Below are 12,064 nucleotides of genomic sequence, written 5' to 3'. Positions count from 1 at the left end.
CCATCTTTAACCCTTTCAGCTCTTTATAGTCATGTTTTGAAATTATTAGCACAGTATGTTTTTGTTTTTGATCTGAAAGTGGAGTAGAGGATCTAATAATCATCTCAGCTTCAGATGATTCTTTTAAGTAATAGTCAGTGGGTTTTAACAGGACTGTCCTGAAGGACAGAGGAAGGAAGCTGAAGTATTTGTTGGGCACCATTTCTGCTGGACATTTTGCATGTGTTGTTTCTTGCACTCCTAGGAACTTTGGTAAAGCATTTATTAGTCCCCCTCTACAGAGGAGGAGAGAGCAGTTGTATTCCAGCAGTCTGGATTCTTTTGAGCTTGGGGTCTATGCAGAACTCACTGGTCCTCCTTCTTACTTTATGTGAACCAACCCTCCTTCCCTCCCTCCCTCCCTCCCTCCCTCCCTCCCTCCCTCCCTCCCTCCCTCCCTCCCTCCCTCGCTTCCTCCCTCCTTCCCTTTCTTTTTCAGTCTCTCCCTCCCTCTGTCCATTCCTTTTTCTCTTCTTTTTTCTCTTCCTGCTTTCTTCCTTTCTTCTTCCTTTTTCCTTCTTTCTTCTTCCCTTCCTTTGTTTATGGTATTAAGGGTTGAGCCTGTTGCCTTGAATATGCTAGACAACTGCTCTACCACTGAACTCTATTACCTGCTCTTTTTTATTTTTTATTTTGTGATAGGATCTTGCTTAGTTGCCCCTTACTTGAACCTGAGCTCACTCTGTAGCCCAGGCTGCCCCTGCATTTGCAGTCCTGCTTTCTCAGCTTCCCCAATACCTGGGATTACACAACTGCCCCACCAGGCCTGGCTTGAGATTTATCTCCGAGTTTCTTTGGAATACAATGTGCACTTTAAATTTAATATGAATTCTTATTTTTGAAAATATCCAAAATTTCTTAAAGGAGACTATTTGCTGAATGACAGTCTCAATAATTTGTATTTCTCGGTCACAAAGCAACCATCTAAGCCCCTGGTTATCTCTGCCATTCCATCTTTCTAGTTTTTTTCCTCCCCAAGTCCTCTTTTACTGAAACTAAGTCCAGAACAGAAATGAAAGCATGCTGTAACAATGTCTTTCTGGACACTCGGGGATCAGGGATAAAGACTGTCCGAGGTCTGACCTTCACTTGTAAGCTTTGAAGTTCAAAAGTGGACAGGTGGAATTACTGTGTTTTTCATTGCCCTTTGGTGCAAGATATATTCTAGGTTGCCGAGTAAGTGCGGACAGCAGCAAAATTATGGCCTCCTCCTGCTACTAAGTAAGTCAGCAATGGCCCTTCTGTGGTCGAAATGGCAAATTCAGCAGCAACTATTCAATAGGGAATTGCAAAAACTTCCCCATGGCTATTAAGAATCTTGTTCAGCAGTGTCTTTGGAAACCTAATTCTGTGCAGAATTAGGCATGGAGATATGTCCTCGGCCGTGATCAAGTGTATTAAGGACATCTCCTTTGTCGTTTCTCTCCATGTCTAGTTTGTACCTTACGCTGCAAAGTCTATTAGGTACCTATACAGACATCCCACATTCATAAGTTTTATAGCCGGGCTGAATTTTATTTCCATTTTTAAATAACAAATCCCTGCTTTTGTGGAGTCAGTTCGCCATACAAAGCCACTATACATCACTTGGGTCTGCGATGAAAGAATGGACTCGCAGCTGTGTGAGTGCCAGAATACCCAAACATGAATTAGACTCACACGCATTTGGCAAAAGTTCAGAAAGGGAGCTTAATCTGGTTTCATCCGAGACTGCTTTTCTCTGCTCTGCAGCATCCCCCACCCTGAGATGTTGTGTCTGATAGCAGATCACAAGGTAATGGTAGTGGCGCAAAGGCGGAGAAAGCCTGAAAACCAGGAGCACATTTCCCCCCTCAGAGATGTCCAAACCCTGGCTTCTCTTTCTGCTCTCCAAGGACCCACCTCTGAAATTCAAGGCCATTCACCTCTTAGATAAATTAAACATATGTCCAAAAGCAGTGCGCAGAGCTATCTGATCTCATCCATATCTATAATTAAGGGTAAATATAATCTTCCTTTTTAGAGATGAACCACTTCCCCCCGCCCCTTTACTTTTAAAAGTCCTGGATGAAGTGGAAAAATCGTTTGGAGCAAGATGATTTTAGTTTAACAAGAAAAAGAAATTTTGATAATTTAAGCTTTGAGCAGTTTCTTTGATTTTTATTGCCATTCAGTTATAATCTAATTTGAGATAGAAGCCACTTTTCTGTTTCCCGAGTGTAATCCGTAGTTACATCCTTAGTTGCATAAACCAAGCTTAGCAGTTGATCAAGGAGTTGGTCAGCTCAGCCCCTAATGGAGTAAGGGCAGGGCTGAGATGATGCTAGACATCTTCATGTGCAGACCTGCTAGGATACAGGCAACAGTGTGGTTTCCTCGAGCATCTCAGAATCTTGACTTCGGTGTCCGAATAGCTGTGCCAGGCATGGCTCCTTGTTGGTGAGTGGGCTGCACTGGGTGACTCTCCAGTCATTTGAGCTCAGTGAGCAAAGTTGGCGTGTTTTTTTCTTTGGTATGTGTTTTAAGGCTTCAAATTGTTTGCCTTTGGATGGTATTAAGGGGAAGGCCTTGTCTCATCACATGTGGACAGTTAAACAGATTCATAAGCATGGCTTTAAGATTTATAGGTTAGCTATATGAACCGCCACATCTTGCTTCCAGTGTTTCCTGATTGATGGGGGCAGCTAACTGCTGTGGACCCAGAATAACCACAGAACACAAGGTAGCACAATGTAAAAAAAAAAAAAAAAGCAAAATGAAAAACAAAACTTTTCTAATCCTATTAAAGGCAAGAATTCATTTACCCATTTTGAAAGTAGACTTAGCTTTTAAACTTAACAGCCATGAAATATAAATTTGTTTTCAAAGCTATACATACTTATTTTATAAACAGATGAATGCCTTATCTTTTATGTGTACTGTTTATTTAATTTGCCTTAATCAAATGCCATTGACTTTTAAACATTCATGTACCAAGTGTTTGAGCAGTGGAAATTATTTTGAATCTTTCCCATTACGGTAGAGGATGGAGTATGTGACATAAAGACCAAACAATAGTAAATAGTCATTGTTCATTTCACAAGTAGACCCTCCAATAAGAGCGCATATATTTTTATCTTCCTTTTCCCTGTGGGGGTGATTAGTGCCCCTTTAAGTTTGAGGAAATGTTTATTTTTGTCCCTTTAGAAGAATGATTCCATTGTCCGAGTGGGGAAAAAAAAAAAAAAAGGAACAAACATGTCTGAAAGAAAGAAGCAGGACTGTGCTTTTTTCTTTTTCTTATTTTGTGGGGGAGAGATTATCAGGAGCCTCTATTTGGAAATGCGCTGTGCCTTTTGCTGCTGTCAGTCCACACAGTGCATGTGGCTTTGTAGAAGAACCGAAAGCTGGTTTGCTTTTGATTGGCCCACAGGAAGATTTTCTTTGAAATCGACGACAAGCAGGTCAGCCTTGGTCATTTAGCTGTTATCATAATCTGTTTTTCACAACTCTGTTGTGAAAGCTCCTAAAACCAGGGCAGCTAGCTTGTTTGTTTTTATGTTGGCCTACTATATGGGTTTCCTTTTCTGGGAGTGAAATCTTTGCTACCAGGACCAATAGGAATCAACCAACGATTAGGCCCCTTGAAAAGAGAAGAGAATATTTCAGAATATTTGGTCAACCCTTTCGTGAGGATTTTACATCATTTTGAAATAAAAAAAAAGAGAGAAGAGAAAAAATAAGAGCCATGGCTGCCAATACAGTGTCTATGAAATTGATAGGCACCAAACTAGTCCTAGTCCACGGGTACTGAAAGATGTCGCTTCCATGGGTATTGAGCGATGTAGCTGAATGGTAGACCATTTGCCTAGAATGCAAGAGACTCAGCATATTATAAGACAGTAACAACAACAATAATTATTATTATTTTTAAACTTTTTTCCCAATAAAATGAAGACTCAGCGGTAGATCTACCAAGTCATGGGGGGAGTAACTTCACATAGAAACACCTTTATCAGTGGAGACATTAAAAATATTATTGGATTAAGGGTTAGATAAATATAAACTTGTCAGTAAGAATTTGTCAAGAGTGAAATTTCAGGTAGAACCTCTAATTTTTGAATGCCTAAGGCGATAAAAATAAATGTTTGATGTTATATCCTTACATTTCCTAATTCATAGACAAGTTGGTTGTAATGTTCTTGCTGCTCTAGCCTGCCATTATTAATATGCCTGCCATTATTAATACTTTCCCATCTCCTGAAAGTTCCAGAAGTGTAGCAGTTGAGTATGCTGATCTCAGATTTTTATCTGGCAAAGGATCTAATTTTCCTCCTTTGTGGATGGAACCAAGATGTTAGCAATGAGCTGATTGTTCAGTAATACGTTTTCACTCTGAGAATCTCTTTTTCAGTTTTTTTTCTTAAAATAATGTTCATCACGTATCCCTTGGAAAAGCCATAAGCTAGAAACAGGGAAGACAGGCATGCTAGTGGCTGATTATCCCATTATATATTGTTCACCAGTAGGCACAGAACTCCCCCACCATCGCCAGCTCTCTTTATGATATTTAGCTATATTGTGGTGGCTAGGAGAGCTTTGAATTTTGATTTTCCAGCTTATGGGTCATATTTGACCAACCGCTTTCACTGGGAGACATGCCACTTTGTTGAGCTATTTAGGAATCAAAAAGACTGTCTTAATTTAAAACAAGGACCCTTTGTTTCAGGTGGTGACTGCCTTGTGAAATTTTCCAGTTCTCAGCGGGTTAACCAGGGAACAGGGGCAGAGTCATAATTGGCCTATTTAGAGTATTTTGCATGTGAATACTGTGTTAGTGAAGCATCCCTAAGTCTGTTGTGAGTGACATGGTGATTAGAATTTAGATTAGGGAAAACACATTCTGTACTTTATCAAGGACAGTAATTAGTTCCATCAGTAAAAGTTGATTACAAGTAACGATAAAGTTAGATTTTTAGCACTTAATTTTAAAATTTCTTTATTAAATAGCAAATTTGACTTAATATAAATGGTACTAGCTACCCTTGTTTTATTGCCTATCAGAATAATTAAAAGAACAATGTGTTCAATGCAGAGTATAATCAGGCGGTTTATATATTGTGGGTAAGTTTCTACGTAGCTTTTAGAAAATGTAATATTATGTAATCTGTCTCATGTCATCATTTTCTGAAAGTTTAGCCGTTCGTCACACCGCGATAACTTAATGATATTTGCGGGAATGTGCTTGTGTTCAGGTGAATGTTTAATCCGTGGGGATTTGTTTCAGTTCCTGGTAGTCTTAAGGAGAGCATGGGCTGTTCCCGTTTCCAGAGAATGTATACGTTTCTATAATCTTGAAAGTTTGCCCTGGGATTTGAATTTCTTCTCCACTCATCTGGCGTTCTGTCCTCTGTGGGTACCTTACAAAGTCCTGAATGATCAGGATATTGCCCAGCAGAGAGTGGACCGTATACCCCCAGTGTGTGCAGCTGGGAGAAGTTGTGTGTGTTCCAAAAAAAAAAAAAAAAAAGAGAGAGAGAGAGAGAGAGAGAGAGATTCATGTTAGTCCTTTCGTAATAAGGGCATGAATAGCTCCCAGGTAGGAGCCTGCGTGTGGGGAAAGAAAACATTCGTGTTAAAGAAACGACATTTTCTTACGAAATTTAAGTGGTAGTCATCTGAAATGATCTTCTAAAATGTGTTTGGTGTAAAGGGGCACCATTCCCCGTCTTCAAAGTAAAGGGTTAAAAATACTGAACTTGATGATAGCTGCTTGCTCAGTGGCTTTTGCTTTTTGGCAGTTGTTTTGCTAATTGTCTTAGCTCAGCAAATGCTGGGGTTTGTATTACTCTGCTTAAAATCGCGTGCGAGGTGGTAAATGTGAAAAATTAAACCTCCATGTTTTTGTTTCTTTGTTTTTTTCCACCTTCTAGCAGAGCCTCCTTGGAGGGGACATGGATATGGGCAATCCAGGAACCCTTTCGCCCACCAAACCTGGCTCCCAGTACTATCAGTATTCTAGCAATAACACCCGGCGGAGGCCTCTTCACAGTAGTGCCATGGGTAAGGCCCTTTTCTGTTTGAGTGCCTGGAGTCTTTATTAAATTCACTTTAAGAAATGCCATCCTATCCCAACTTTGCCCCAGAAAGACACACCTTTTCTCAGCATGGAGTCAATCCTCAGCTTGGTGCCTTTTCCACCCCCCCCCCACCTCCAGGGGATATGGTAACAATTTACAAAGAAGCATAACTTTTTAAATGTCTGCTTATTTCAGGGTGTCACTTGACTATGCACACAAGAAACCCGTTTTTTAAAACACAAAGTAGCCACAGGCAAAGCCAGTCTCTTCAATTTCACCTGCAAAGCAGAATTTGATTTGATTTCTGGTAGGAGCGGGAGTGAGCTAGGATGTCTCCCCTAATCCCCGAGTTTCTTGCTTTGATATCTTTTCCTTTGGAGAATTGGGCATGTGGCAGCTTACAGCTTCTCTGTTTTTGTTTTTGTTTATTACAGAGGTGCAGACAAAGAAAGTCCGAAAAGTTCCTCCAGGTTTGCCCTCTTCAGTAAGTATTGCCTGTTTTTACTTTGTCCATTGGGTCCTGTTTGGTATCAGTAGAAGGCAACAGAAGTCGGTGAGGTTCCATGCGCCCAGAGCTGCCTGGGCATCTAGAACATGGAAGATCAGAAAGGACCAGCACCTGACCCTGGCAGCGGTGGTTAATTGCCCCTGCTGGAAGGCTGGCGCTTAGGTTGGTGTTCAGCAAGTTAAGCTCTGAAGAGAGCCTTGAAAAGGTACCTCAGGTTGCACACAGCTTCACCTGTACAGGGCTTTGGAGAGCATGAGTATTAGTTTCCCATACTGGTTAAACTCTTTGTCAGTATTATGATGATTTAGGGATTTGCATGAGAAAGGAGATTTGCGGAGCGGATTTAGGAGAAATTTACATGGGTTTCAGCCCAGAGTGCAGGGAGAATGTCTCTATTTTCTGGAGAAGTGGATGAATGAGGACTGCAAAGGTGGTCACTGTTTGTTTGCTCTGTAATGCTAGGTGAGGTCAGAGGAATCCAGGGTGGCCAAAGCATCCTGGGCATTTGTAATACCCAGAGCTATGTTGCTGTGATGCCCCAGGCCCCAACCTAGGAAAACTGGCTTGTAATCACAGGAAATGCATGACACATTGATTTGAGTTCATGCATTTGCAAATTTTAGGTCCTAGGAGGTATTTAATTTGTTTATACCTAACCCATTGCTAGTAATTTTCTCCTTATGTAAAATTAAAAAAAAAATGGTTTCCTCTCTTCTTTCCCTGTTTCCTTTTAAAAAAAAAAAAAATCTTTCCTTACAGTGTTGTACATGCAAAGACAGTTTTAACTTAATCTTCTAGTATGTTAAAAAAAATGACTAATGGGCTTTATAAGTTCTTACACTTTCAGACAAAATTATATTTAGATTTCTGAAAATGTATAACCAATCAGTGCTTTCCTTGGTTCTATTTCATTTTTAGTAAATTAGAAGAATAATGGGTTTTGCAAATGTGCTAGATTAACCCACACACCTGTGTATTTGACTTGATTTCGGTTCAGCTCATCCAAAAAAATTATTAAATGAATATATCAGAATAAGTCTTATCAAAAAAACCCACAAATTTTCTATGCTGATTATCAGACTTGATAATGTTGAAGAAGCACCACAAAATTAGCCATAAATATGGAAAAATATTGTGTAAATAAAACTGCCAATGGCATATAAAATAGTCATTTTAGAATATCAATATGTCACTTAAAACTGTACTATGTTGTTATTTCTCGAGTTTCTATATCTTATTGAAATTGGCTGTTTCTGTAGGCCTATTGACGTTTGGGGTAGAATTAATGTAGATGGCATTTTAGATTTTATAGTTTTAATGACAGCTTCAAATGATAAAGACCTTGAAGCTGTTTACATGTGAACATAACCCTGACAATACTAAATACATTGAAAAGGACTTCGGCTGTTCTGAGGTGACAATGTAGCTGTGCAGGGAAGCTGCACCACTAGGTCTATCTCGTCCGTCTGTGTCACATGGTGAAACGAACTTTGAGGTTTTTGTTTGCTTGTTTGTTGTTTTTTCCACTGCAAAAAAAAAATTTGCAGAAATCTTCATACTTTCTTAGAAGTTTTTGAAGTATCTGGGATGTTACTATCAGTAACTTAAGTCATTACAAATATTTATTTCTTCTTAGTTAGCTAGTCTCTACAAAAACATCTGCAAGGTTTTTTTTTTTTTTTTTTTTTTTTTTTTTTTTTTTATTGCTGTTGGTGGCACTTCCCTTGCCCTATGCTCAGAAAACAGAAAGTCTTTTTCTTCTAACAGATGAGAGTTAGACATTGGAACTTTGTTTCTGTTGTTCCACGTTTTGGCTTTTGGTGGACAGTCCGTTTAGGACTAACTCTTCCAAGAGAACTAAGTGTTCATGGTTAAATGTCTTTCTCATGGCCCTATGGGATAAACTGATAAATGGCCTTTCTTCAAAAGACAAGGAACAAGATGAAAATTCAGTTGAGGTTTAAGCAGAAAGAAGTTAAATTTGAGCGGTCATGCACTCCTGTCAATGCTGTACTTGGTAATTCCAGAACATCTCAGTTCTCTTTGAGTTGTGGGTCGCTTAGTGTACTTAGCTCTGCTGTATTATTCTGCTGCTGAGAATGAGATCCACACCTTGCCACCATAATAAAAAAAAGTGTGTATTTTTACTTGATTTTAGGAGTCTGTGCTAGACACTGTAGCACTTTGACTCCAATAGATCTAGATTTCTGTATTTTTATGTTCAAATAAAATTAAGAAATGTGCCTTATTCAAGATACATCTAGACCTTGTTTCAACATATTCTTGAGTATATCTGTAACACATAGTAAAACATTGGGTTAGCTTTCTTTTACAGTGATTTGGTTAGATAACAACATTTGTCTTCACTTAGATACATATTGACCATGATAAATAGTAATAAATCTATCACAGTCCCTTACGACAACTCGTCCTCCACCCCCAGTGAAATGGGCCCTCTCTCTTTCATAAACAGAGGAACACTTAGTGTGGTGTTCCATAGGTACATATTGTGATACACGTGTGTGAGAGAGTGGACTTCCTTGCTGTCGTGCTGCTGGCTCTTTCAGGCTATCTGGGTCAAGGAGGTGGGGAAAATTGCCTAGCTTTGTTTCAGAACTCTGCTGTGCCTACAGAGAGAGGGAAGGGGAGGGAGAGGCAGAAGTGGAAAGGAGGGAAGAAGGGAGAGACAGAGAGGCAGACAGAGAGAGAAAGAGACAGAGAGAGACTTGGCTCAACGTTGTGTCATAGTGTTGTTAGGAGACATGAACTTGCATTTGTACTGTAGGCTTGACGCAGGGTGGTGTAAGAATCACCCACAAGGCTTACTGTCTTTAGAACCACAGAGGAAGAGAAGGCAGCCCACTGGAGAGCAGAGGTCTGGAGTGATGTCTAGGGTACTTTGGTTGTTTAAGGGAAGACTGTGGGAAATACTTGGTCAGAGAGCCCCACTTGCTGCTGCCAAAAGTTGTCGTGGGCCGTGCCCCACTATCGCATGGCCTTCCTCTTCTGAAGGGACTTCAGCACTAAAGTTGTGTGCTTGCTGCCACCACTCATCTGGCCTTTTAACCTTTTAAATCTGAATGTGAGCTTCTTGTCTGGTTAGATCTCTGCATCTCGATTTTCTGCTTTACAGTCTATTTCCCTGGGACCTGGGCCTTCTGCAGCTTTACTAGCCTTTCCAGCAAGTGTCTTGTTTGCGAGTAGCCTAATGATCTTGCACACTGAGTTGTGCATTTATGCAGAGAATAAAAGGCACAATATTAAATTACAGCTTAGGAGAAATGATCCGTGCATTTTTTTTTTACTAGAAATTAATGCGATAGAATTAAAATCTGGAAAGTAACAATTTCAAAGTGTACTGTTTAAAAATAGTCTTATCAAATTCACAGAAAATAAGAAAGGAACAGATGTCATTTGGAAATTTTATTGTGCTCACTAACATGTAAACATACAAAGCCTTGATCATCAAATTGAAATTCTGTTTTATCAGAAAGTGTGAAGAGGTACACTTTTGTATGTCAGTATTTGCAGCGTTGGTCTTCACTCTTACTGTAAACTCACTCAGGCCTTTTGGAACAATGTAAGGTTTTGGAAATGCAAAGGTTCACCCTAAGAGCTATTTTATGGCCACTGTCATCTCCAAGGAGAGTTTTACAAACTGAATTGTTCAGTAAAGTCTAATTTCCATGCTAAATTTTAGTTTTGGTTTATTTATTTGTGTTTAATTCGGGAGGATCTGGCAAGCTTTAAGTGGTCAGAGATAATTTTGGATGCACAGATCCTGAGGAAAAGATTCTAAAATAAGATTGGAACATCTCCAAGATTATTTGAGGCATGAGTGGCTCCTTAGGTGGCTTTGAGAAAACAAAAGTGTAGCATGTATTGGATACTATTTGATAGCCCCAAGGAACATGAATTCTCAGGTAAAATAAAATCAGTAGGTCTGGACTTAACTATATTTTATAGTGAAATTATTAGATACATCAATGAAAGTGAACAGATAATACTAACAGTATTAATTTTTTAGATACTTTCTATCACATTAGAAAGTGTTTTAGTTTGCATGTTTAAAATATGCTATTGAATCTGTGCTTTAAAGTATTTTAGATTTTTTTTTCTCCTCAGATCCTTAAAGAAATCTTAAATGATTTCTCAAGAAGAATTGATAACTTGTTTATTTCTTAGTAGGAGCCCTGAAGTACTGTGGTTAAAAACCATAGTATTTAAAGCACATAGGCCCTCATCACTTTTGATGGGTGTCATAAGGCAGTCATGGACATTCTGTTCTGTGTCTCATGGTGCATTTTCATGTCTACACATTTTAACCTGAGCAGTGATGCAGCCCCTTTAAGATGACTGTGGCAGTATTAAATGTTTCATGAGTAAATTGGGCATAGGCCACCTAGACTTGGGCTTGTGTAGGGAATTCTAGAAGGACCCAGTATGTGATAAGATACATAACAGAATGTGTCTTCAAGGTCCTTTCCTGTATGATACAAACAGTTGTATGGGTTTCCACTCAAATGTTCGGGCAGCTCATAGAATCAACTCTGAACTTAGTGTGCTCATATTCTAGTTGACGATCCTAAAATATAAGATTTGATCACATAAATGAAGCCAATAATTTATAAAAATATATAGGGGGAAGGAGATTGCGGTAATGCAGTTAAACGTGCAAATAAGAGGGAACATCCACCCAGTTTATGTAGCACATATGATACCACACTGGGGTGCCGTGCAGACCCTGGGACTGTCCATCTCAAAGTATGCATTTGTTCCTGGAGTGAATGCAGAATTCATTAATCCAGCCTGGAGCTTTAAGTTCAGTAATGTGTTTTCTGGAAATCAATCTCCTCCTCTCCATCGATTTTAGAGGATAATAAAGAATTGAGTTTTGTATGAGATTCTGGGATATGAAATAAATACAGGAAGATCTTTGCATTTGGGACTCATTATTTCAGAATGCACGCACAGGAAATATGCACCATCACCATTTGGCATTCCCATCTCCCAGAAGTTTCCTAAAAGAGTTCCGTATTACTGAGAATTTCAGAATAATTCTTGCAACTTCGAAACACAATCTTTCCAGTTCTTCAAAAAGAGACTTCTGGTGTGCATATTTTAAATATAAAAAGAGAAAGAAATCTAAGGGTTATGGGGGGGGGCAGAGGCAAAAACAAAGGCTCACCTTAGAGAGCAGATTTGTGTATCTGTTAGCTAGTCAAAGGTCATCTCTGCAAATTAAAAAGTTAGAAACCTTAGAGACTCAAAGGAAGCAAGACCAGAGGGGTGTGTGTGTATGTGTTTGTGTGCGCGCGCGCATGCGTATGCATGTCTGTCTGTCTGTCTGATTCATCTTCTCTGCAGGCTGCCTTAAGGTAGGCATGAAACACTATGCCCTTACCCCTCCCCAGTTTGTGTGATTATTTGTAATCAAGTTTTTTAATCCAGTGTCAGTATTAAGATTTATTGGAACTTC

At 39.4% G+C, this 12,064-nt stretch overlaps 1 protein-coding gene across 13 annotated transcripts in view; it reads left to right on the top strand.

The window, feature by feature from the left end:
• Positions 1-12,064, top strand: part of Tcf4 (transcription factor 4) — a 346,529-nt gene that overhangs the window by 216,371 nt on the left and 118,094 nt on the right. For 8 of the 13 annotated variants that reach the window (XM_057789126.1, XM_057789128.1, XM_057789124.1 and 5 more), the window contains 2 exons: positions 5,931-6,060; positions 6,512-6,561. In XM_057789126.1, coding sequence (XP_057645109.1) covers positions 5,931-6,060; positions 6,512-6,561 — 180 coding nt within the window. The remainder of the gene's footprint in view (positions 1-5,930; positions 6,061-6,511; positions 6,562-12,064) is intronic. The other 5 variants (XM_057789130.1, XM_057789127.1, XM_057789134.1 and 2 more) reach the window with 1 other exon arrangement.

This window comes from Chionomys nivalis, chromosome 14 (genome assembly GCF_950005125.1).
Source record: "Chionomys nivalis chromosome 14, mChiNiv1.1, whole genome shotgun sequence".
In the NCBI taxonomy this organism is placed as follows: domain Eukaryota; kingdom Metazoa; phylum Chordata; class Mammalia; order Rodentia; family Cricetidae; genus Chionomys; species Chionomys nivalis.
This window is presented reverse-complemented; position numbering and strand designations above follow the sequence as displayed.